This window comes from Neovison vison, chromosome 6 (genome assembly GCF_020171115.1).
Source record: "Neovison vison isolate M4711 chromosome 6, ASM_NN_V1, whole genome shotgun sequence".
In the NCBI taxonomy this organism is placed as follows: domain Eukaryota; kingdom Metazoa; phylum Chordata; class Mammalia; order Carnivora; family Mustelidae; genus Neogale; species Neogale vison.
This window is the reverse complement of record NC_058096.1, coordinates 65,684,044-65,711,389: the sequence shown is the minus strand read 5'-3', so window position 1 is coordinate 65,711,389 and position 27,346 is coordinate 65,684,044. Positions and strand designations below refer to the sequence as shown.

General features: G+C 45.4%; 1 protein-coding gene across 1 annotated transcript in view; it reads right to left on the bottom strand.

Moving 5' to 3' along the window:
* The window catches only part of ARHGAP31 (Rho GTPase activating protein 31), a 113,811-nt gene extending 87,572 nt beyond the window's left edge, over positions 1-26,239 (bottom strand). Inside the window, exon 1 of the mRNA XM_044251443.1 lies at positions 25,546-26,239. Coding sequence (XP_044107378.1) covers positions 25,546-25,645 — 100 coding nt within the window. The 5' untranslated portion in view covers positions 25,646-26,239. The remainder of the gene's footprint in view (positions 1-25,545) is intronic.
* Positions 26,240-27,346: the final 1,107 nt, after the last annotated feature.

Sequence of the window (27,346 nt, the reverse complement as noted above, 5' to 3'; positions counted from 1 at the left end):
AGACAAACAGACCCCCTGTTGGCAGTCCTGAGCGCCCCTCCTCCGCGCGTTCTCGCTCAGGGCTGGCTGGGTCTGCACCTTGGCCCAGGAGGGGAAGGATGCCGCCCCACCCCGGGTGCCTCGCACCCCAGGCTGCTGCGGGAGCCAGCGCTTCGGTGGCCCCTGGGGATTCCCCAGGCCTGGGACGGCTGCGGGAGCGGGGACGGTGGGGCGCTGCCGGGCTCCGGGTGACTCAGACCGGTAGAGGCGTTCCGGGAAGCCGGCGGGAGGCGCGCGGGGGCGCAGGGCTTTCCCGCAGCCGCAGGGTGTCGGGTTCCAGACGCTGAAATGGGGATCAGAAACCCGTGGGCGGAGTGGCCCAGGAGGAAGCCGAGCCGTAGGGAGCAGAAGCCAGAGCCTCGGTTCCTTTTGAGAGGGATCGGAGGGAACATGGCCTTGACCTAATGAAAGCCTTAAACGTCGCCCCTAGGGGACTGCGCGGGCAGTGCGCATTCGGGTGGGTGGGCCGGGGCCCCCTTTGGGAGGATCCCAGGCCCCCCGCTGGGAAGTGGGGGAGCAGAGGGCGGATGGGTGGGAGGCCGGAAGTGGCAGGGTGTCGCGGAACCTCGCCACCTGGGTCCTGTTCTCATCGGCGCCCCACATGAAGCCAGGCGCAGGGTCGGACGTGGACCCAGGGCAGCAAGCAAATGACAGAGGAGCAGGCTGAAGAAGGCCGGACCCCGAGCCAAGAGGGCTTTGAGGGAACTGCAAAAGTGAGGGTTCCGCAAGAACCTCCGCCCACCTCCCCTTCCAGCCTGTCCTTCCCAGACTAGCCGGTTCTCCATCAGAGATTCCTTTGTTTTCAACGTTGGCCTCTCAGCCCTGTGGTGGGAGGCTGGGGAGGAAGAAGGTTGGGCAGAGCGGAGACAGTGGGTGGGAGGTCCGGGAGCTAACCACTGGGGTAAGCTGCAGGAGAGCACAAGGGGGACATCCAGACAAACCACATCTGAACACAAGCTGCCTTCAATGAGAAAAGGTGCCGTGAGGGGTAATGGAGTGCAAAGCTCAACCTCCAGGCAAGACAAAATATAAATCTTGGCTCTAAAAAAAGATAGAAGGTGGTACAAGGTTGTCTCTGTAAGTTAGGCACTTTAAATGCATAATCTTCGTTTTCATTTATCTTTGTAAGATAAATGCTATTATCCCATTCCAGAAACAAGGGGGAAAATCATAAAGTTAAAATTTCAGTCTCAGATCCCAGCTCCCTAAAGCCAGTCCCCCAAAGCCCCTGTGCCAAGGTCCTCTTATATTATGAATTAATCACCACCACTCCCTTTTATTCTTTTTTTTTTTAAGTTTCTTTTTTTCTTTACTTATTAGAGAGAAAGTGCATGCCTGCCGGTGCACAAGCAAGGGCAAGGGCAGAGGGAGAGGGAGAAGCAGATTTCTTGAAGAGCAGGAAGCCCAACGTGGGGCTCAACCCATGACCCTGAGATCAGGACCTGAGCTGAAGGCAGACATGTAATTGCTTAATCAACCGAGCCACCTAGGCACCCCTACTCCCTTTTTATTCTTATGTAGTTTTGAGTTACTTCACTCCCAGTCAAAAAAGTCCTAATAATACACCTTTTAATCCAGTCACTATACTTCTGGACATCATTTTTTTTTTTTTTAAGATTTATTTATTTATTTGAGAGAGACAGAGAGCGCCAGCACAGTGGGGAGGGGCAGAGGGAAAGAATCTTCAAGCAGACTCTCTGCTGAGCAGGGAGCTCAAAACAAGACTTGATCTCAAGACCCTGAGATCATGATCTGAACTGAAACTAAGAGTCCAAGGCCAAACCGACTGAGCCACCCAGCTGCCCCTCTGGGAATCTATTCTAAAGAAATACATAAGAGGCATATATATAAAAATATATACACACACATACATGCATACATACACACAATGTAATCACAACCACATGGAAAATATACATAGAAAAAACCCTGAAAATAAATTACATCTTTTTTTCCTAAAATGCTTATATAATTCCCATTTTTTCTACAATGTAGATAAGCATGTATTATTAATTAAAATATTTATTTCAGAAACTTTACATATTACCCACATACACACACACACACATCTATAAAATAGGAAATCACTAGGAAATCACTAGGCTGGGTGAAAGAAGATAAGATGTACTTGAGCAACTTTTCCATCAGTTGAAAGATTTTCCATAATTTAAAAGATACGTGGAAGTTAGAGGGGATGGGGCAATTTATATACATCCAAGATATCACCGAAAAGGAAGAGCATGCTTCACTGGGCCAAAGCAGGGGCCAAAAATCTGAGCTTTAGAATACATAAAAAGGAAATGACGAGCTCACAGCTGATTCCTGATTGGCAAGGACATGGGGATTCATGGGCAGAAGGGACCAAATTGGAATGGAACTCTTAATAGCAAAGGAAAGAATACATTTATAACCATGATTACTTAGGAAAGGAAGTAAAGGACTAAAAGGTAAGGTCATGATGTCATGAAAAGTTTATTTACAATAAATGTATTTATCAGGGTGCCTGGGTGGCTCAGTGGGTTAAGCCGCTGCCTTCGGCTCAGGTCATGATCTCAGGGTCCTGGGATCGAGTCCCGCATCAGGCTCTCTCTGCTCAGCAGGGAGCCTGCTTCCTCCTCTCTCTCTCTGCCTGCCTCTCTGCCTACTTGTGATCTCTCTCTGTCAAATAAACAAATAAAATCTTTTTAAAAAAATGTATTTATCAGAAGAATATTTTCTAATCATGAAGATTAGATATGCAGAATGAACTTAACATGTTTATGTTTGGCCCAAGATTGTTTGAAACCAGTATGGTATTTTGTATGTCAACCCATGTAGATGATAATTATGCTCATTTTGGGTTAGAAAATGCCTAACAATGAAATGCCCCTTATTTGGGGCCCATAACTTTTCCGTGAGGAGGGAAGGGGAGAAAATCAAGAAAGCCACATGTTTACATGTGTGTGTTCCTGGAGATCTTATGCAGCAGCAGGAAAATATGCACCAATTAACAAAAGCAGGTTTCTTTGGTTTGACAACTTCGAGTCTTGTGTAAGGATCTAGTAGAATGAAGAATATTGCTGTATTCTTCAAGCTATCTAATACTAGATGGGGTATGAAAATCACACATGGAACATAAACTATGTTGAGAACCTATGTTATGGTAGAAGGCAAAATTCTTGTTCTGGGATTGAAATCCAGGATTCTCTGGATGGTCAACAAACCACATACAAAAAGCTCCCTGTTCGGGCAGGGAGCCTGCTTCTCTCTCTGCCTTTGCCTGTGTGCGTGCTCTCTCTCTCTCTCTCTCTCTCTCCTCACACCCCCCACAAATAAATAAATAAATAAATAAAATCTTTTTTTAAAAAATTAAAGGGTACTAGAGCCAGGAGATGGGATGTTTTGGGCACTAAGACAATGTTAGGATTTCTACAAATACTTACTGATTAAATAAAGAAATAAAGAGCACAGTGTGTTGTTGGATATAACTTTGTACCAGTGCCTAGATGGAAGGAGGGAGCCCATCCTGCTCCATATCCTGTAAGATACCCTGTAACTCACGGAATGCAGTGAAATGTTATCTTCTTGAAGTGTCTTATGCTACAATGTGCAGTGAATTCTCAATACCTCCCATCAAAATCAAAGAAGGTGGCAGAGAAATCACGTTATTTAAAAATTATAATAGAGGAACAGAAAGCATTTTGGCTTACTTTGCCTAAACTATCGAAGACTGAATGCAAGCATTTCGATGACATTTGGGTCACAAAATGGAGGAATTTTCTGAACTTGCTTTTAAAAAAACCAAAACAACAACAACAACAATACACCCACAACCCTCTAGAGACTGTTTTATAAAAATATGTGATGAAATCCAGAAGGTGCTTTTATCTCCTACCACCCATACCAGAAGATTAATCTCTGTGGTCAGTGTCTTGTTCTGGCTGGGGTTGTGTTTGAGCCCAGCTCTGGAATCTTCTCCCATTAGAACATCTGTTCCACAGTTGGTAATGTTTGTTTAGTATTGCCCAAAAGAAGGGAGCAGAAGGGAAGAATTTTTAACAATGAGTCCCAAGATAGACTAGGTCAGAGGCACTGCTTATTTTTGAAAAGGCTTTTTTCTTTTTTCTTTTTTTTTTTGAGTAATGTGACCTGTATGTTCAAAAAAGGAGGGCAGGTCATTGGGCCAAGAGATGGATGTCCATCCAATACTGGAATGCAGTTTAGCTTGTTTTTTACCACTTCTTGAATTTTCTCCCCAGAAATATTTGTTCATTGAATTATTACTACATTCCATACTCACTAAAAGCTTAGGGTTTTTTTTTTTAATTATTAGACAGAAATCTGAATGTTTAACTTAAAATACAAATAGTCATAAGTGAAGACAGATTCTATAGTATCCAATTAGCATTCTGCAAAAATAAAAAAAATCTAGTTGTCTTAAGAAATCTAAGTAAAATATGTAAATAATCTATATCATTTGGAAAAATGCCACGTTAACCAAGAAAAGGAGGCATCATTTCTCGGGCTCAGTGAAACCAGATTAAATTAGTTGATCAGTAAGTAAAATATCTTTTCATTTTTCTAAATATGGGAAGTTCAGAAAGATCAAGCAGGCCTGCATCTGCAGAACAGAAAAGTTACATTTATGGCAAAATTCAAATTATTAGATGATATTTAAAAAAAAAATTCAGACTGTAACTTCTCTGTCATTAGTGCTATCTTTAAATTATTGTTTTTACAAGAATATTATTCGAGACTTCTAGCAAAGATCATTTATAAAGATTCTGAGTTTTACCCGGTAAAAAAACCATTGAGGCCTAGCATTTGAAAACTTTGTAGAAACAGCTGGGTTTAGTTTCAGAGCTCCAAAATTAAATTGAAAGAGGGAAAGATCCTAATCCCTCAAACCATCTGTTCAAAGAGCAGTGAAAAAAAATGATGACAGAGTCTTCAGCTGGGGGAACAATGACCTCTTAATGGAGATCTGAAAGTCCCTTTCCTAGTCACTATTTCAGCTGATCCTCCCAGCGTCCCTGTGAGTCTATATGGTAAATATTTTTACCCTCTTATTGCAGATAAGGACACTGAAGCTCCTTACTCCCCATCATACAGAACATCATTAGCAAAGGCTAGTCTTCCACTTGGCTGTTTCCAAAATTCTGTACCACCTTCCAATTCCATTCTTCCTTCTGATCTCCCTTCCTTTCTTTTTCCCTCTTGTTTCTTCTTTCTTCCCCTTCCTCCCACATGAATGGGGATGCCCCTTTAGTGTCAGAAATTATTCAATGTTGCTAGTGTTCATGTAAGAAACTATACCCACAATGGCAAGAAGGCTAAGAATTATCCGTAGAAATCTAGAGAAGTGGCATGAATGCCAGTCCTCTCTCTCTCTCTCTCTGCTTGCTCTTTCTTTCTTTCTTTCTTTCTTTTTTTCTTTTTTAAGATTTTATTTCTTCATTTGGGAGAAAGAGAGAGAAAGTAAGAGCAGGAGGAGGGGCAGAGGGACAAGCAGATGCCCCGCTGAGCAGGGAGCCCCACCTGGAATTGGATCCTGGGACCCAGGATCATGACCTGAGCTGAAGTCAGACACTTAACCAACTGAATCACCGAGGCACCCTCTCTCTGCCTTATTTCTATACTGTTCCCATTGAAAATGGAAACCTCACTATCCTATAAAACAGAAAACAGTACATTACATATGGGTGCCGGACATTTTTTGCCGAAGAACTGAATTTGCATGGGTACTCTGCAGGCCTTTTGTGAAATGTCACCAAACGAAACAAAATACACGTGACAACAAGATACCCTGTATCTGGACTGCCCAGAGGAAAGGTTCCAGGGCAAAACTCAGGCAACAGATCTCAGAAAGGAGGTTATTAGTGAGGCCAGGAGGGAGCACATGAGATAGATGGTTGGCTGGGTGGGTGACCCTTAGACAGAAAAAAAAAAAGTTTTGCTGATTTGCAGATTTAAGCAGCAGTAGTGTTTTTCAAACTTAATTTTTTAAATATAAAATGTTTTGTTCAGATACATTTTATCCCAAAGCATAAAACAAATAGGACTGAAGAAACCAAGAGTGCCCTGCTGAAGTGGGGCAGGGGGGCGGGGCACGCAAGAGCCCTCTGTAGTGGTCCCTCTTATCGGAAAAGCATAGCACAAACTTTTTAACTTATTTATTTATTTATTCTGGGGGGTGGTGGGGAGGGCAGAGGGAGAGTATGAATCCCAAGCATGTTCTATGCCCAACACAGAGCCTGATGTGGGGCTCAGTCCCACAACCCTGAGATCATGATCCCAGCCAAAATCAAGAGTCAGATGCTTAACGGACTGAGCCACCCAGATGCCCCACAAATGTTAAGTTTATTTGTACTTAAATATCCCTCAAAATAAGTAAGCAAGACCAATTTCTTAGGATTAAACTATGGGATCCCAAGCATGTATTTCAGGAAGAGTCCCTAACTCAAGCCCACTCCAGCCCTGGAGGGTTTCAGAGAAAGGGTATGCTTCTTTTTCCTGGAAACTCTATTACTTCTCTTCAAAGCTGAAATTCTACCTGAAGCAGGATAGGGGGCATGAGAATAAACAGTTTGCCTTCCTAGGGAACTTGCTTGGGGGCTGCATAAAGTTTATCCAGTTCTAAAATAACAGTTTTGTTTAGAGAAAATTATTCGCAAACACACATCCCTCAGTCCTGCCCTGGGAAATTGTCATACTTTTTTACTCCTTTAGCAATTCACTATGTTCAGAGAACACTATTTTTGTGTCTAATATCTTGTCAGATCCCCACCCCATAAAGCAAGCTGGACAGAGGTCATTATCCCCATTCTACAGAGGAGAAAGCTAAGGCTTAGAAAAATGAAGGGACTCCCAAAGGTCACATGACAAATACATATGTCTTCTGATTCCTAATCCAGAGCTTTATGCATGCATGCTAGCTATGTAAGTCTTGTGTCCTAGTAAAGGCCATGGATTTGGTGTTCTGTGTCCTTGGGGACCATCAGTGTCCTCATTACACAGTAGGTGTAGTAATAACCTGTTCCATCTCACTCACAGGATTAGGAAGGACAAAGGAGAGGATTTGGTAAAAACACTTGGTAAGGCACCAGGTAAGGGTTCGATACTCCCCACCGACCTCTGCAACCTTGGCAGGTTCTCTGTCCTTCTATTAACTTGGACTTTACTTTTAAACCCCAAAATATTTGTCTCACACTATCTGACGGTTTGGTGCAAAAGTCTCTTGCAAAATTCGGCAGGTGACCAAAGTGGTCACCCAGCCATATTTTTGCATAACCTCAAACCGAAGTTCTCTCTCCCTATGCTGGAGATTCAAGGATGCGTTACCAAAGGCTTCCAAGATGGCTCTACCCTGAACCCCAAGCAGTGGCCATAAGGACTGTGAGTCCAGCTGATATGTTAAGGAGGTCCTCAAGGTGTGTGTATATGGGGGAAGCTGGGCCTTCATGGAGTCATAGCAGTCCAGGCTCTTTGTCTTCTCGGCAGAATCAGAACCTGAATTTGGCAAGTTCATCTGAGAGTGATTCATTCTTTGCAACCAAGTTCTGTGGGGATGACTTTGTGACATCTAATGGCAATTTTGTCTTTTTTTTTTTTTTTTTAATAAGAATTCACGTTGGGTCTAGCCTCTGTATAGATGGGCACATCCCTTAGGAGGGTAAGTGTTGATAGGGGCGTCTGGGTGATTCAGGGGGTTAAAGCCTCTGCCTTCAGCTAAGGTCATGGTCTCAGGGTCTTGGGCTTGAGCCCCACATCAGTCTCTCTGCTCAGCAGGGAGCCTGCTTCCTTTCCTGTCTTTCTGCTTGCCTCTCTGCCTACTTGTGATTTCTGTCTGTCAAATAAATAAATAAAATCTTTAAAAAAAGAAAAGTTGTTGATAAAAACAAAATCAGAGTAAAGAAAGTTGCAATAATTTAGGGAATCTTTACACTTTTACATAATGAAAATGCCTTACTGTTTTTCCAAAGTATACACATTATACATGTACATTATTTAAAAACCCCAAATCATTCAAAAAACTCAGCGACACAGCAAAGCATGCAGAAGAAAGAGAAAAGCACCCATTCAGAAAAAAGCTAGTGTTAATGTTTTGAGTGTATTCCCCCAGACTTTTTCTTATGTATATAGTTACAAAAATAGAATTATATGGTATATGTTTTGATATTAGATATCAAATATCTATAGATAGAGTTGGACATCTTTCTATGACAGCAAATATATGTCCTCCTTTTAACCAGATATGTAATAGAGGATATTTTTTCTCAGGCTGTGAGGTAGTCTCTTCTGAGTCCTCCTTCCCTCTTAAAGGCCGTTATCATCTGAGCCTCTTCTCTTTCAGGGATTCCTGATGCTGGATAGTTCTGAGAAATGCACTGACCTATTCTCTCTGGCTAATACCAACAGGTAGCCAGAAACACCACTGTCCAGCTGCATTTTCTCAGGCAAATTACTGTCGTGTCCAGGGCCCCAGGTTTCTCCAGTTTGGGCAATAGTTTCCTGAGATTCCTTCAGCTCTAAATGACACATTAGCTTCTAGCTCATTGATCTCCGTGGTTGCCTTGGCACAGGATGACCTGGGCATGGAATGGAACGGGAGCCCCAGCTGTGCACTGGCATGAGTTACTTACAGGCCTAGAAGAACCCTTGTTGGTAGCCGATGCCTGAGCTACCAGGGCTGGGGAAGCCCAACAATCGCAGGCAGCGTTATTCCAGGAAAACAGCACTCCTGGTTTCCTTCCAACATGGCAGTAGGTGATGTCTACAAGGAGGTATCAAACTCACAGCATATCAGCAAACACAGCCTTTGGGGCAGCTCGGTCTTTTCTGAGCATGAGTGCCTAAACTGCAGGATAATTATGGTATTTGTAAATACTGATACTCATTTTCCGTTTTAAAAGCTCTTTGGCCTATATCTTCTCATGCAAGTCTCATTCCCCTCTTTGATGGGGAAATTGAGATTCAGAGAGTGTGATGATTTGCCTATGACCACCAGACAATTATTTGCAGAATGAAGAAGCCACCCCATGCTGCACCAGTGGATTCCCCCACCTCTACTCTCCATGTTGGATACCTAGTCACATGACAGATGCACACATATGGGCAAAATGCTCACACAGACGCACTCCTCCATCCCTACCCCACCACTACTAGGACCCACGACAGCAAGCATTGTCCTTCCCTGGCTCCATCTACTCACTTAACACGTATTTGTCAGCATTATGCTGGGCATCAGTGATAAAGTGGTGAGCCAGGAGACATGGCTCCTGATCTCACAGAGTCGACACAGAGTCATTGAGAGTCTAGAATGAGGCAGGGATAGGGTGGATGTGAGGATGAGGCATTCAGTGTGATAACAGCAGCACTGGGCAGTGCAGTGTAGCATGGGAGCACCTGATCCCTCCTCAGAGGGATCAGGGAAGGCATCTTGGAGGATGAGACATGCATGCTGAGACCCAAATTATGGGCTGGAGTTGGCAAGACCCTGGGTGAAGCTAAAGAGAGATAGAAGGAGTTAGGCAGGTCTCTGGGGATGACAACTGGTAAACCCTATGGGTATTTATGGAGCCAATGTTTGTCTTAAGGGTAATGGGAAGCCATTCAAGGGTAGAGAGAGTGATACCAGTGAAAGGTTCTTATCAGACATTCTCTTTTCCAATCCTACTGTAAGATATACTCTGGCTATAGTTTTTGCAAAAATATGGACGCTCAGCTTCAGGATACATTCCTATGTAGACTGCCACCTGTTTCACTGTTGTTGCCACTTCCTGGGTCTCTGTGGCCTGTGCTAACGTGGTTCAGATGACCAGAGCACTGTGATATGCCAGCGTGTGGGCCAAAGAGCTTCCTACTAGTCCCTGCCCCCAGCATCAGCCTTAACCTGGGTCAGTACTCCAGCGGACAGAACATGGACTGACCAGCTAGTATTGACCAGCCCAGTATAACTAGAAGTTATAACTAGAAGCATAATTAGTATAACTAGTTATATATATTAAAGTATAATATAGTATACTTTAGTATATATATAATATAGTATACTTTTAGTATATTAAAGTATAACTAGAAGCATGTGGACTAGAAAATTCTACCCTCATTATAAGCAAAGGGAAGCCATATTAATATTCAGTAAGTTATAAATAACAACAATTACAATTAAAATGATGATGACTTGCATACCATATTCGATAATTACTAATTGATCAGTATTTAGACAAAAAGAGAAGCCTTATAGGAACTCGTAAAAAGGGAAAGAAATGGTTAAATAAATTACGATCTTGTATAAAAAGTATATGTGTATTTGCTTGTATATATGCACGGGATATCTACGGAAAGATTTCCAAAAAATTAACACTACTTCCTTCCGCGATGAAGAACAGGGAGGCTGAGGACAGGGATGGGAGGGACATTTTTTTACTACGTCCATTAGTCTTTTATACTGGGAAACACAGGAATGTGACACACACCCAATTAAAAATATAAAATTATACTTAACAACTCATCCATTCAGCAGAATCCCCTGCAGTGATAAAGAAGAGTGAGACTGAGCTATATATAATTACAAAAATGGGTAGTTCTCCAAGATCTTCTGTTATTTAAAACAGCCTATCTCAAAACATATACATGTTGTAACTTTGTGGGGAAAAAGAAACAAAGCAACTCATTCTATGCGTATGTTTTTTAGCATATACACAGAGAAAGTTCTCTGTGCCATTCAATTCAGTAGCCATTGACCACATATGGCTATGTAAATTTAAATTAATTAAAATGTAGCATTCAGTTCCTCCATGGCTTTAGCCACATTAGAGAGCTACCTGCCACATGTGGCCAGTGGTTGACAGATCCGACAGTGCAGACAGAGCCCATTTCCCTCAGAAAATTTCGCTATACGGAACTAGTCTGGTTGAATCCAGCCCTGACTCACACATGGGACTGCAAGTGTGTGAGAAGGGACTCTGTACTAAATCTCCATACTGTTTGAATTTTTTTTTCTTTTTCTTTCTTTTTTACAACTGCTTTTATAATTTTACAAGAGAAGACGATGACTTGCAACTGTGGCAGGTGTTTATGCCTCATGAAAATCACATCCTGTATTTTTTCTTGACTCCTGCCAATTCCACTTAGGAGTCAAGGGAGAGCAGAGCACAGCCCAAGGGGCTATTCTGGTGAGGGGGTAATGGAGACCACCGCCATCCGGAATGGGAGTGAATGCACCTCTGGGAGGGAACCCCTCAGGTAGTGGCTGACCATCGAGCTAGTCTTGTTTCCTTCTGGTCCTCTGCTTTTTCAGTCACAAGGGACAAAACCAGTTTGAGCGCCTGCCAGAAGGAAAGGCAGAGGCTGAAGTATTTTTAGTTCTTGGTGTTGTGGAATCTGGCAGAGGCAAGGCAGGCACTGGACAGGGAGGCCCACCTCCAAGGGACCCCAAGGTCTCCTCAGAGACAGAGACCTCTCAGGGTGGGGAGGACACTTCTCTGAGGCGGGGACGGCCATCCTATAGCACAGTGGGATCATACTGTGCCAAGCTCAAAATGGCACCTGGGACTAAAACTGACAAGAACAATGGATCTGATAACTACTCCATGGTTTCTTTTTTTTTTTTTTTTTTTTTAAGATTTTATTTATTTATCAGAGAGAGAGAGGGAGAGAGAGCGAGCACAGGCAGACAAAATGGCAGGCAGAGGCAGAGGGAGAAGCAGGCTCCCCGCTGAGCAAGGAGCCCGATGTGGGACTCGATCCCAGGATGCTGGGACCATGACCTGAGCCGAAGGCAGCTGCTTAACCAACTGAGCCACCCAGGCGTCCCTACTCCATGGTTTCTTAAACTGGAGGAATGACAAAGAGGAGGTGAAGAGAACCTCCGAAGAAAAAGAGACGGAAGGGAGTAGAAGTGTGGTCAGGAGGTAGGTGGGAAGGGATATTACAAAATTTTTCAACTCAAATAAAACTTGGATTTGAAATATTAAACATCGCTCTGGTTTTCATCCACAAGACAGAGAAAAGTGAAATTTCCTAAGATTATAAATAGATGGAATAAACCAAAACTCTGGGTTATAACTGCTTGGGGCACTTCATTTTTCCTCCCCCCTGGAGGAAGTTTAGTACTAGCCTGGGATCCAATTTTTTTCTTACCAGCAACAACAGAAACAGCAAAAAGGACACAGAAGCTTTAAAGGTGGCTCAAGATTCTTCCTTTATTGAATTGGAATTTGAACTGGCACACTTGTGTCAATTGCTCTTTTCTTCTGTGGAAGAATTATAATGGTCATTTCATAAGCCATTTGTTCTTATAACCCTAGCCCAGGCAGGTGGGTGGCTCATGCTTCACCCTCATTCTCTTTGCTCTTCTTTTGAGAATGTTGGTCCTGCCATATTGTTCTACACCCAAAGCCTTGGCTTGGATTCTTCCCTCTGTCTGGAACATCTTTCTCTCAGGCAGAGACCTCTCAGATTCCACTCATCTTAGAAGACCCAGCTCCTCTGAGTCAGAATTACTGTCATCCACCTCCTGTTGTGGTTTGTGTGAGAGTCAGTTGAGAGTGTGCTCATCTCCTGCATGAGACTGTGAGATCCCACAGGGACAGACAATGCGTCTTCATCTCTGTGTCCCAGCTAACCCAGGGCCTGGTTTACGGTAAGTGCTTAAAATGCTGATATCCTTCTCTTCCTCCCCTCACAGAATCACCACCTTATTCCCTCCATTCACATTATTAATATCTACTGAGCCAATGTGCTGTGGGGAAAACAGCTTGTGGTAGGCTGAGTCATGTCACTCCAAAGAAGTTCATGTCCTTATTCTAGAACCTGTGAATGTTGTCTCATATGTCTAGAAGGATTTTGCAGATGTGATCAATCTAGGGATCTCAAGATGAGGAGATTACCTTGAATTATCTGATGTAACCACAGGGTCTTTATAAGAAAGAGGCAGGAAATCAGAGACATGTGATGAGGGGCCACAAACTGAAGAAGGAAAACAGCCTGTAGAAGCTGGAAAAGGCAAGAAAATGGATTCTCTCTGAGAGCCTCCAGAAAAGAACCAGCCCTGCAGACATTGAACACACAGACAAACAGGGCATGGCCCCAGTCTTCAAGGAGCAGCTTTTCTTTCTACACAGGGGAGAGACAATTTAGGAAACTAGGACAATAGCCATGGAAAGTGAGAAGTAATGAAAGTCTATAATTCACCACCCAATCACCTTTCTAAACATATTTTGTGGCCAAGCTTCCATCTTCAAATACAGCACCGAGAAATGGAAACAGACTCCATATTTGATTCAACCCATGAGGAGTGCAGGGGGGGATCTGTACGTTTTACAACCTGAGATTCTGTTTGTACAACCTACGATTGAGCCAGATCTACTAGATTCAGTCAACTGTCAAACTGTGGTTGTAGAGCAAAGAAATACGCAGATGGGAAACAGCATCTGGGCCAGCTAAAACCCACGCCTTCCGTGGTTCCATCAGTGATGAAAACAGGCTCATTTTCCAGATTTATAGCCCCCCTGAAATACAAATGGAAACTAGAAGATTGGATGGCTGTCACTATGATTATAGCCTTGTACCATAACTCTCATTTTCCTCCCTTTTGATTTTGTTTTTAGGTTACTTTTTCTGATTACTAAAGAAATGTAAATTTTAGGAAGTTTGTCACAGTCCCACCCCAGAAATATTTATCAACAAATAAAAGTCTGAAGATTGGGGCACGTGGGTGGCTCGGTTGGGCAACTGCCTTTAGCTCAGTCATGATCCCGGAGTCCTGGGATCAAGTCCCGATTTGGGTTCCCAGCTCCATGGGGAGTCTGCTTCTCCCTCTGACCTTCTCCCTTCTCATGCTCTCCCTCACTCTCTCTCTCAAATAAATAAAATCTTTTAAAAAAAAGTCTGAAGACTTAGCATTTTTATGCATTCAACCAAAGAAATTAAATAATTGGAGGTATATGAAAAATTTGTTTTTTTCAAAGAGGAAGCCCTTAGAGATAGATGGGAGCCTCAGAATAGTATTTGTTCTCAGCTCCCTTAACTTTCCATATCAGTAGCATTACTCAGGAACCACATTCTGAGCAATGAGGCCGAAACAGGGAAAGACTTCCAGTCACCAAGGAAATACTAGCCATAGGTTTATTAAATTCCAGGCCATGCAATAGTTCATTTGGTCCTCATGATAACCCTGCACAATAATACCACAATCCCTACTTCACAGATGAGGAAACAGAAGCACAGAGAGATCTGGCAGCTTGTGGAGCTAGCATGTGGAGAGCTAGCATGCGGGAGAGCAGAAATCTGAACCAAGTCAAATTATCAGCAAAAAAGCCACATGCTAACCACCACATCAAACTGCCTCTCAGAAAAGAAGTTAATTGATTTTACTAAACTGCACCCATGAAGACAGGAAAGCAAACAAACAGGACTTAGGAAGATTTTTTTTGTCATAAGGATTAAAACAAAAAGGCTTTATGAATAGTTGAAAGAATCAGGACTATCCCATTCCCATTATAATTTTTAAAGATTCCCACCCTCCCCCCAATTTAAGTAGTAAAAATACATGTTTACTGTTGAGGATTTGAGCAATATGTAAAATATAATGAAGACAATAAAAATCATGTGGTTTCATTCAGCTGCTTCTTTCTGTGGGCCAAGTCAATGTTTCTGAAAATGAGATCAGTAGACGAAAGAGATCAAGATCACCTGGAGCTCATCTTTAAAAATGTGGATTCCGAGACTCCATCTCAGACTTACAAAAGCAGAATCTCTGAGGGACCGACCTCAGAATGCAGCGGCACTTTACAGCTCGCAGCCCTAGAGAGGCTAGAACTCATTCAGTGAAATCTCATGCTCTCCACAGACCCAGGGACTACGACCTAGGCAAGAGCCCCTACTGGAAATTCTTACTACATGTCCATTTCGTTTCGAGGAGTCTGAAAGGGAATTTAAGGAGTATTTCTAATATTCCTTATAATGTACTAAAGTATACTATATTTAACTAATGCTTTTTTACATTTTGAAATTTAATTTTAAGTTCAATTTTAAAAGTAAAAGTTGCAATTTTAGTCATTCTTATGCCCAGTAGAGTTTGAGTACCACTGCCAGAGCCTTAAAAAGAGAGGGCCAGAATTCTTAGACCCAGATTTCAAAACTAATGTCCCCCATCCCCTACCCGCCTAAGGCCTAACCAGCCCCCTCCTTACACCTGCCTTTCCTTTCTGAAACCAAATTGTCATTAGGGGCAGTGGAAAAAGGGGAACTGAAGAAACCATGTCCCATTTGAAAATCAGGCTTGGGGTGAGAAAAAAAACAGATTATTCCATGAGTATATTTTCCTGACCTTCAGGGTTCTGTGCCCAGGGTCCAAACTGCTTTAATGCACCCCAAAGGGCCCCCAAGTAGCGTTTGTGTCCTCAGTTCTTTTTCTTTTTAAAGATATTACTTATTTGAGAGAGAAAGAGAGAGAGAGAACACTAGAGAGAGAGAGCAAGCAAGCATGAATTAGGGGCAGAGGCAGAGGGAGAAGCAAGCTCCCCGCTGACCAGGGACCCCCCACCCCCCAACACAGGGCTCGATCCCAGCACCCTGGGATCATGACCTGAGCCAAAGGCGGACACCTAACCGACTGAGCCACCCAGGAGCCCTGTGTCCTCAGTTCTGAGCCCATTCAGAGCCCTGCATCTAGCTTTGCTTTTCCATAAAGCAAAATGGCTCCTCCCCATTAACATCAGGCCCATGTTCTAGCTATTAGCCAAACAAAAGATTTTCCAAATATGGACCCAAAAAAGCATGTGCACTTTGAAGGCCACAATAAGCTTAAATAGCTAAAACATATTAAAAAAAAAAAAAAAGAAAGCCAACAATTGACGCCAAAAGCGTGAGTCCTTAAGGAACAGAACAGCAAGACAAAAGCCAGAAAGAGGAACAAAAATATGCATTCTAGGGGAGGGGCAAGCAGGGAGGTGTAGATTTATATGGAAGAGCTGACATCATTGTTTCCCAATAATGCTCTGCATGCAGGAAACAGATGGGAAAGAAGTGGTGGAAGGGACTACTTATGGTAACAGCGCATGCTCTCTGTTTAGAAACCTGCCATTTGGAACCTAAATGTTTTACTTTGAAAAACTGGGGATGAGAGCTCCATTGCCAGAAGTTTTATTAAAAGTCTAGCTAAATCCTGCTGAACTTATCACCTTGGCAATGCATGGTAAAATGGAGCTCTGCATCTCAGAGCCTGATTTACTGCCAGCTGACCTGTTTGGGTCCAGGGGACACAAAGCTGTGGAATGGGAATTTAATATTGGACAGACAGGCTTTTGGTCCTGGTTCCTCTACCTCCTGGCTGGGTGATGTTAGTTAGGCAAGTTACTTAACCTGAGTTGGTCTTCATATAAAGAATGGGGTTGCCCACCAATGCCATACTGGTAGATTGAATCAAGACAGATAATTAGGAGAGTCACTTAACATCATTAAAAAGTTTTTTCTCTTTTACCAGTCTCCCTCGTTGTCCTGCCCTTAGGCAGGGCACCAACAGCAGCTAAACCAGTCACCACTCTTGGTACCATCAGCTACTCTGTCTTCTCCTGAGGGTAGTTTCACTCTCCTGACACTGAAGACAGCCCCCACCCTCAAGCCAGGTCACAAGAAGTCCCTCTCAACTCCTTTTCCCAGAATTTCAGCGTCTCTCCCTCAGGGTGCAAGAAGGCATGATCAATTACAAGTATCAGGCAAGACCATGTTGTTTCCTGTCTGTAGACACCAAGCATCCCATCTCCCCCCATCTCTGCCATTCCTCATGGTCAGATGATATTTATCATGGAGCCCTTGGTACTCCATGATAAATTTCATTCTTGGTACTTCTCTTAGCTATCCTCCCCTCCCATGACCTCACCGGGCTGAGAGCAACTTGAGAGCATCTTTGTAAATCCGAGTGTCTTGCACATTAGTTAAATACTTGTTGCATGGAAATGGAAAAAAAAAAAAAAAAACCCCACACAAGATGGTTTCTGAATAAAAACATGAAAAGATCCAGGGAAAGAAATATGCATAATTGCACAAATTAGCTCAATTGCCTGTCACGAAAGCTATAGATTTATTTATAGTTTGCCAGAATCCTATTTTATATGTCAAATTATTTTCTGGTGTCTTTAACAGTAAGAGCTGGGATATGTTGCTTTGGGAGAGAGGGTGACATTCATCCCTCTCTCTCTGGGGGAGGTGGGGATGGGGTCCCCAAAGGCATTCTGGGGCAGCATCAGGCTATGGGCGTGGTCCTAGGGCCTGGTATGCATCAGCCAAGCTTGAACTAGAACAAAGAGTGCCTGAGACTCCATCCCAGAAACTCAGTTGGTTCTGGGGCCCCGCCAAGAATGTGGTTCATACCAAGGAGTGACTAGTGAGGCACTAGGAAAAGGCAGTGTTTCTGGGGCGTCCTGTGCAAAGTCTGGGTCAGTTTCTATCTTGGAGTAGCTAGGAGCCCCCAAGGGGAACCTTAAACAATCTTGGATTCCTGACACTGCAGCAGCCCATCAGAGTGCCTCCGGTCCTGAGCTTCCTAGAAGGGCTCGAACACTGACTTCCTTAGGAGGAAATAGGGTCAATCAACCAAGTACTGTGTGCTGGCCATGGGGCTCACCCCGAGAGGCACTTTGCACGACCAAATGTGCCTGAGCTGCTGATTGCCAGCCGCCTTCTGCAGAGCTCACCACCGACATGCCAGTTAGGAAATAGGATAGTAAGGGAAATGAAGATCAAACTGGGTGTCTGGGACTCTAATGCAATGGGCATTCCGAGAAGAAAGAGGACTGTGGCTACTGTGGGCAGGGAGGGGCCTGGGAGGAAAAGGTGGGGTCTGGTTGGTCTTGAAAGCTGGCGGGTTTAGAACAGACTTGGGTGAAAAGCGCCTCGCACAGGGGAAAGTGCCATGCAAATGTCCTTTGTTATTATTATTAATGATCTAATGGCTGGGGGAAGAACAAAGCAAAGGGAGAAAAGGCTATTTGGGGGGGGCAGGGTTATGGGTTTGTGTTTTGTTTTGTTTTGTTTTATTTTTACAAAACTAATGTAAATGCCAAATTGTAAACTGGGCTACTCTGGGAGATTGTGTTTGTGCTTAGGACTGTGGCCTTGGGAGTCAGGTAGATCTGGATTTATTTATTTTTTTTTTAATTATTTTTTTTTTTTAAAGATTTTATTTATTTATTTGAGAGAGAGAGACAGTGAGAGAGAGCACGAGCGAGGAGAAGGTCAGAGAGCGAAGCAGACTCCCCATGGAGCTGGGAGCCTGATGTGGGACTCGATCCCGGGACTCCAGGATCACGCCCTGAGCCGAAGGCAGTCGTCCAACCAACTGAGCCACCCAGGCGTCCCTAGATCTGGATTTAAATCCTGCCGTTCCCATCTCCAAAATCTTTGTAATGTATTTAACCTCTTTCATCAAGTTTCCTCCTCTATAAAGTGGGGATAAAAAAAATGCCTGATTCTTACAGATGTCAAAAATATGACTTTGTATGGATAAAGGGACTGGCACATAGTAAGCAATCCATGCAGACATGAACTCTAACTACTAATAAAAACAACAAGCAAGTCTGACCTGGGGCTCAGCCTTCATTTCTGGGTCCCTTCTCTTTTTCCAGGACACCTACTTTTCCTCCTTCCTCCTTGCAGCATCATGCTCTCATCTTTCTCCACTAGAAGTTGCTCTTAGAAAAAAATCTAATACCAGTATCTGCTCTTCTCTGAATCACAGTCGGCATCTTTCCTCTGCATGCTCTTTATTCTAAACCTTAACTAAAACTGCATCCTGGAGGGGAGGGTTAGAGGGACAGGCTCCAGACTCCTGAAGCTGTAGCAGGATGCGGCCCCACGGAAATAAGGACCAGAGGCCAGCCCTGCCAGGGAGGAGCATTAAGACCACTTAAACTCAAGAGCTGCATTTGTACCCGGGCACAGAGATAGCTCAGAAAATTGGGTGGGACACGCACACGTAAGCAAAAAGAAAAGTCATCTGAAGGGTGGGAAAAAGTGGGGAAAAGCTACATTGGCTTAAATTCAAGACAAGTTATGAGTGAAAAACAAAACAATAAGAAAACAAGTAGCTCCACGTTCCTGGTCTTCCAGACCTGTGTGAAGGCACCACAGAGGGGACAGTGGAATTCTGAAACCCGGAGGCCAGTGGGGGTGGATAGCTCACCCTGATCAGTCTGTTCTAGAGGAAATGAGCACCAGGTCACCCCAATTAGAAGGGTCTGTCACTACTTTGTTCCAAAAATATTTAGCAACAATATCTAATGGAAAAAGAGGGGGGGGCACATTTCTTATCCTCAGACTAAGTCCTGGGTCTTTCAGCCCACCTGCTTCTCCCACCCACAGCCAGCCACGCTGCCACAAAATCCCAGGAAACTCTCCAGTGAGGTGATACCCAGGAACAAACAGTCCCCAGCAAGGGTTTCAGGACGGCCTAGGTCAATCAGCTTCTGGAATTCAGAATGAGTTCTCCCCTCCTCCCCACTCCCACAGAAAAGTTTTCCAGTTAGCCTACAGATGCCTAAGGGAGTGGGGGTGGGGTGGGGTAAAAAGGATGCAGCAAAATCTACAGCTCCAATGGCACAGGGAGCTTATTCCCCACTTACAGCATTGGCTATGGAAAAGGGTGCTCCCGCTTTCATCACGTTCCCCTCTGCCCCAGCACAAGGCCAAGCCTCCAGCTCCCCCCTACCCCATAGCAGATGATTCACTTGGCTCCAGGGAATGGCGGGTGACAGAGAGGGGGCTTCCTCAGCAGGGCCAACGCCCGAGCCTCCTGAGGCTGGAAGGCATCTGAGTGGCCGCCTGTGGGGGTGGGTAAGGGAAGTGGAAGGATGAGGCCGTGCCTGTGGTCAAGGGGCTGTTGGCATAGGTCTGGAGAGTGGCAGGAGGGAGGGCTGTGGGTAAGTGGAAGTAGCTGTTTCTATTCTCTATGAGGGTTGTTTGCCATGTCCTGACGATGCAGAGTAAGTGACCGTCAGACTTTGTGTTTTCAGTTTGCTTCTGGCTTAAGGCCTTAATTCTCCTGCTTGGGTTCTTCCTGTTCAATTCTGGGACCCAGATATGGGGATGTTTCTCGAAACTCAAGCCTGTGAGGTTGTTGTTCTGTCCCCACAAGCTCAACCTCCAGGACCTGATTTCTCTTTCAGTTCCCTTTCGTTACAGGAGCGGTGGGGCACCTTTCTCAGAGCTTTCTGAGGGCCCTTTGGACTCAGGTTGACATTTTGCTCTTCCACACTATGCCCCAAGGGTCTCCTCTCCCATGGCTCTGGGAAATCCCTGCAGGAAATGGTCTCTTCATTCAATAGGGCAATCAGTCTGTCTCCAGTCTCCCTTTGTGACTGACAACCCAACTGACCCTATCATTTACATCTCATTGGAGCCCTTGCTCATTCAGTCACGGATGGCAGGTGATTATACTAGGGCAAGTCCAGGATTTTATGATAATAATAGCTACCTTCATAGCTTTCCATATGCATGTCCTCTGCCAAGTGCTCTGCCTGTATGAACTCGGTTATCCTCATATCAATCCTCTTACCACCATTTCACAAATGAGGAAACTGAGGCCCAGGGGGGTAAGTAACTTATACCAGGCAAAGTTGGAATTCAATGCCGGACAGTAAGCTTCCAGAACTCCTAATGCGAGTACCCTGCAGAGGCACCCGACGTGGGAGGTCAGGGAAGGTTTCCAGAAGGAGCTGAGACCTAAAGAATGAAGAATGAGGTAGGAAGGGTTTGACAAGGATGTGCCCGCTGAGATGCTGGGGAGGAAAGGCCTAAGCCAAAGAGCGCACCTTCTGTGGTTCTCCAGGCAGTATTAAATCCTGCCTTGAGGGTGCCTGGGTGGCTCATGGGTTAAGCCGCTGCCTTTGGCTCAGGTCATGATCTCGGGGTCCTGGGATCGAGTCCCGCATCGGGCTCTCTGCTCAGCAGGGGGCCTGCTTCCCTTCCTCTCTCTCTGCCTGCCTCTCTGCCTAATTGTGATCTCTTTCTGTCAAATAAATAAATAAATAAATCTTTTAATAAATAAATAAATAAATAAATCCTGCCTTGAACAGAAAGACTTTGTTCCCATTTATGTTTGAGTATCTTATCTATGTGATCGTAGAGAGTAGCTTTTACAGCTCCTCCTTTAGTTATGACAGCTAATCTCAGAGCTTCATGGAGTTACTGGTTTCTGAAAGTTTGTTCACATACCCTAGACTGTAAATTTCTCGAGTCTGGGGTGCATGTTTCTCTCCCATGGTACCTCCCCTATGCCTCAGTCCCTATTTGTTAAATATACCAATAAACAGAGAGAATTATTTAGCCTCAGAAATTATATATCTATATATTTCATCCTTTTCAATCTGATAAAAACTAGAAAAAAAAGCCTCAGTCATAAAAAGGCTCACAATTCTTATCAAACATTCAGAGGACACATTCTGAATAGTCAAGATTCTTTATCCAGGAAGAAAATGGCCCATAAAACCCTACACTGCCAGCAGTGGTTCCCAACTCTGCCTGCACAATGGAATCATCTAGGAAGCTTTTAAAACATACTCATGCCTGCCTGGGCCACAAGACATTCTGATTTAATTCTTCTGAGATGGGACCTGGGCAAACCCTCACATTGCCTTTTATTTTTTTTTTTTAAGCTCCTCAGGTGCTTCTAATGTGCCACCATCATGGCAAACCACTGGGTCAGACAATATCATCTTTTCCCAAAGATCAAATAAAATGACAGTTGCTCAGAAGGGTAAGAATGTCCTCAGCCATGGGGCACCTGGGTGGCTCAGTGGGTTAAGCCTTCGCCTTCGGCTCAGGTCATGATCGAGCCCCACATCGGGCTCTCTGCTCAATGGGGAGCCTGTTTTTCTCCCTTTCTCTCTGCCTCCCTCTCTGTCTACTTGAGAGCTCTCTCTGTCAAATAAATAAATAAATCTTAAAAAAAAAAAAAAAAAAAAAGAACATCCTTCACCCTTCACAGGGGAGACAGTTGACGCAAATGGAGGCAGAAGACAACTTTTCCGGTAACGTGCTCTTACTGGTCCCTGGTCTCCCGGCCTCAGAATTTCCAAGCCATGTGGGAAGAGCCCAGGTGCTGGGCTGAGGATGCAGAAGGTAAGGAACGCTGGTGGACACGCTCCAGACTCATGGGGCCTCACCAGCAGCCTTCCAACTGCAGGTGACTAAATGATGGGGTTTTCATTACATTGTTGCAAGCAAAAGGCCTTCACGTTCACTGGTCAAAAAAGAAGATCCCCCCAAACTGTACTATTTTCAGCATACTAGTGAGGGAGGGATGCTCTTCTGCCTCTAATCTGGCCAGGAAGATAATGCTATCTGGTTTCCAGGGGAGAGCTGAGGGTTGGCGAGGCAGTCATTGTGCTGGCCAAGTTGGCCACCAGCAACTTTGAGCCATGCTTGAGTGTTCTCACCAGGCAGCAGGAGAGTGGTCAAAGAAGCAGGGGGAAACTGACCCTTCACATCAGGCCTGCGTGCAGCTGGCATGATCAACAGCAAGGTCTGAACTTGGCATCGGTGTGAATGCCCGGAGAAAACGTATACACGATGTGTGTGTGTGTGTGTGTGTGTGTGTGTCTGTCTGTCTGTCTGTGTGTGTGTTTCTATAAGGAAGGGCTTCTGGTTTTCATCAGCTTCCTAAAGATTAAGGCTGAAGCCTGGCCCTGGGCAGCTTCTGCTCTGAGCTGGACACCTATTCGTCACCCACACACCCTCCGCTAGCAGATTTATCTGGCTAAAGGTAGCAGGGCTGGCCAGAGCAAATGACTGAAGCGAATGGCATTCATCTTTTATGCTCGGCCTCAGGGTGTAGCTTCCCCATTTGAGATGGCCTGAGTACAGCGAATTGCCACCAGCCTTGTCTTCTACCCCAGCTTCCCTCCTTGGCCCAGCATAAGTACACTCTTGGCTTCCCGACATCTCTGTCCTTCCCTTCTGCCCTTGCGCTTCCAAACCTGGATCCATTTCTCTCTGTCTCTATGCAGGATCATTCCATTACCCTTGACTCCACACTTCAATACTCATGTCTGTCTTGTGAGGCCCTCCCCAGCCTTCTGGTTTCTTTACCACGCTGACTTGTCACCCTCAGGATTCTGGGTTGAACTTCCAGGGTGGTGGGCAGAGGGGCAGTACCCAGGTCAGCTTTTCCTCCCTGGAAGCAGAGGCCAGACCTTTTCTACTAACCAATACATGCTTCAGAAAGTCTATGAGGAAAACACACTGTCTGAGAAAAAAACCATTAGCATTTTGCCTACTGATGCTATACTGCAGGAAATATAAGAGGTAACCACATAATGAGTTTTAAATGTGGCAAAAAAAAAAATCCTAATCACTCCCATTTATATAAGCTGTTTATTATGCACACCTAATTCTCATGTGGCACAAGAATGGTGTCTAGATCATTAAGTGGGTCAGTTTCCTTTTGTTTCAAAGCTAAACTGTATTCAGGTACGTCAGACTTGAAAGTTTGCTGATCCTGTGACAGGGCTGTCTGCTTTCAATTTAGGAAAAAAAAAAATCATTAGAGGAAAACTTTGGCCTAGATGAGAAAGCTAGGGAAGAAAGAGGAGCCTGGTAGGCCAGGTCCCTCGGCAACCTCCGTGATTTACTGTATGACCTTAGGCAGGTCAGTTTACCTGTCTGGGCTTCCTTGCCTCTCCTGCCCCCCACTTCACCAAGGCTGGGAACACTGGGTACTGGTTTTCAATTATTTTTCTTTAAGCAGTAGCCCCTTTCCTTTTTTTTTTTTTTTTTTTCCTTCCCCAAATGAAACCTGTATGAAAGCCCAAAATATAAAGCAGGTGAAACAAGAGATGCCAAAGGCTGCCTCTGAGGTGTCTTCACAGAATGCTGGGATTCCTGGCTCATCTTATGATTTATGACATGGTAAGAATGTGGCGGGACCAGCAAGCACCCCAATGCAACTCTCATGCTTGAAGGGGGGCCCAAAATAACACCCACATGGTGGGCAGGGGCATCACAGGAGCATTTGTAGTGCGTCTGGACTTAAACTTGAAGTTCCTCAAGAAAACAGGTGGAGGCAAACATTTCCTTCTGAACTTCTGAGGGTAGTGGTTAAGATGCACCCTTGGAGTTCTATCACATTCAGAAAAGTTTAATCCAATTTTATTTCAAATTGCCCTCTCCCTGATTATTGGAGAGGATGAAATGAGTTGACTTATTCTTGGTTTCAAAAGAGGCAGTTCTGAAACCTGTGGTCCCCCGAGCTCTGAGATACTAAGCCATTTGTCCTAATGGAACAGCACACACTGGAGTCTAGAATGCCACAGGAATATCACACCACTGCAAATTACTAGGTGGTACTGAGTCTTTAAAAAAAAAAAAAAAAAAAACGGAACTGAAACAAAATCTTTGCCCTGTTTTTGAGATGCACACTTGATACGAGCTAATCAAATCGCTTTTGAGATGATTTTCCTGGAGGCAGAATTATTCTGCACAGTTAAACAGCCCTCCAGTTTCCTCCTTTGTTATAGCTCTCTATGTGTAAATACAAGGCCTATATAGTGAACTGTTTTCTCTCTCACTTAAGTTTCTGAAGACAAGGCCTTTTTGTCACGGTATGCACAAGACCAGTCAACCTTACAAAAGGAGTCATTTTCTGCTCAATTTCCTCAACTTTCCTATGATTAAAAACTTCTAACCCCAAATGCTGTTATTGTACTCTAGATTGTTTTCTTTCCCTCTGCCCCAACAAATGTTTAAATTGTCTCTACTCTGCAGGATTCCCCCCACCTTTTTTTTTTTTTTTTTTTTTAATGCAGTCTGACCTTGAAAACGGAGAAGCTGGCTCTCCTTTTCTTTTATATGCTCTAAACTATTTTAAAATCCGGGCCCTCTGACCTTTTTACAACACTCTTCTTGTCTGACACACCAAATGCTAATCTGAAAGCCAAGAGGAGGTAAAGGGTCTGGGGGGTTGGGAAGGGGAGGGAGGGAGGTACTATATATCTGGCATCCGTTCAGAAATTCAGAAAATGTTTGTGCAACCACTCCCCCAGCCAGGATCCACCGCACCCCCTGCCTTCCAGCACATTAATAAAAAAAGATGCGAGCAGATGAAATTGGAGAGCCCGGGAAGGACACCCAAGGCGGTCGTAATTATGTACCCGGAGAAACTCAGTGATCACCATCCCAGAAGTCCGGCCCGCATCCCTCCCCTCCGACATCCACACTTCGCGATCAGGACCCCTGGAGCTCCCACCCCCAGCCCGTAGAGATAGCGGGTTAAACTTGAAGCAGCACCGCCCATTAACGGCTGGTGTGCGACCAGCGGAAGGACCGCCACAACTTCTGCACGTCGGGGCGGCAGCGCCGTGCACCTTCGGAATCATACGTGTCTTTCAAAAGAAAAAAAAAAAAAAAGTTCACTGCGCCCACAGGCCTGGACTACATTAACTTGTGAACCGAATCTAACACACCCCAGCAGAGTCCATCTCGCCCTCAAACAAAAAGAAAAGGTGGGGGTGGGGGGCGAAGGCACTTTACCATCCTGTCCGGAGCTTTCCAGATACTCGGTCAGGTCACAGCCGAAGGCACTGGCGGCTCCCTTTCGTTTCAGCTTCTGCTTGGCACCCTTGTTCTTCATGAGTTAGTCCCAAAGAGGTTGCCCCTCCGTCTCCCCCTGCCCTGTGCGTGGCACCGTGCCTAGGCCGGTCTCCCGGGTCAGATCACGGGCTGCGGCGCGGCACTGAGGGGCCGCATGGGCGCGCGGACGAAGAGCGGCCCGGGGCAGCGCGCATGGGGCCCGCGGGGCGCTGAGCCCGGCGCGGCCGCGGAGCCTGGAGTCCACGGCGCGCTCCTCCAGGGCCGCGGGGCGGGAGGCCGGGCGGAGCTGGCGGCCGCGGGCCGGCCGGCGGGAGTGTCACTTCCTCACTCGGAGTCCCGGGGACTTCCACGGGCTCCTGCGGTGTCTTCGGATGTTTTCCTCCGCCTCGGAAGGAGGGCGAGCTCTCCTCTCCGCCTCTGCAGATGCCCCGGAGAGGACGAGCGCGCGGCGAGCGGGCAGTAGCCGGAGGGCTAGCAGACAGCCCGGGGGCTGCGTGGCTCCTCTGCCCTGCGCCCGCTGTCTTGCCTTCAGACGGCTTCGGGAACGCGAAAAACCAGCATCCTGTCTCTCTCGCCCGCCCTCACGCCTTCCTTTTTTTCCTGTCTTACAAATCCTAGGATCATCCAGCTCAGGAAATGCTGGAAGGAAGTTAGCTAGGGAGGGGGGCGGAGGGTGGAAATTTTTGGCAGCTTCGCGCTGCGTGTGTATGGGGCCGGAGGAAGTAGGTGGGTGGGTTGAGGAGTGCGGGGCGGGCGGGGGGGGAGGACGCGCTCGGCGGAGAGCTGGTCGGCGGCTCTGGAGATAACTGGGCAGCTCGGGAGGAAACCGCCGCGCTCCCAGGAGGACCCGCAGCCCCAGCCGCCGGCTTCCTGCCCCACCGCGGCTCCTGCAGGAGGGCGGGAGGCGGCGCGCTGGCCTTCGAGACGCAGGGTGCTAGGTGGAACTGTAAAAAAGTCCTGCCTTGTTTTGATCCTCGTTGTCACCATCTCTTTGACACTTTCTATTTTGGTGCCTGCGTTCTCCTACACAAACACTCGAAGTAGTGACAGAGACAAAGGCAGTCCGGCGGAGAAACCCGATGGCGAGCGGTTTTCCGCCAGCCACTCCCATCCTCCTCTCCAGCGCCCAGGTACCCCCAACCCCGTTAGTTCCCCTCCTACGCTGAGGGAAGACTGGAGGCTGCCACCTTGTAACCGCTGCCCAAGAAATCAGATCTCTGGTTACAGATTTACACACACACACACACACACACACTCCACCGCACACACGCATTATTGCAAGTTTGCCAAGTGGAAGTGATTTGCGGGGTATCCAGGATTTAAGGTGACTGATATTGGAGCATAATGGGGAGAAAGTAGTCTCCCAGGCCCTTTGATAATTTGTCTCCAGTTTTCAGGAGGACGTGATTTTTTTCTTTTCCAGTTAGGTCTGAAATTCCTTGACTTCTGTGTACTCAGCACACAGTAAGCACTCAAATTCTTGTGATTTAACCATTTGAAGATTAAACTTCCTGTATAAATTCAAATCCATATATAGACATTCATACAGTTCAGATTGCTGATGGAAACTTTACAGTAGTTACTGAATCCCTTTACTGTCCCTTAATTCCCTATGTATCACATTGACAGTGAACTTTGACCCTTAACCTTTTATCTTTGCCAGAGGTCACAAGTGACAACCTGCCTTCCGAATCTGGCCCCCAGATGTGTTTGGTCTGGCATACACAACGCTTTAAAATTT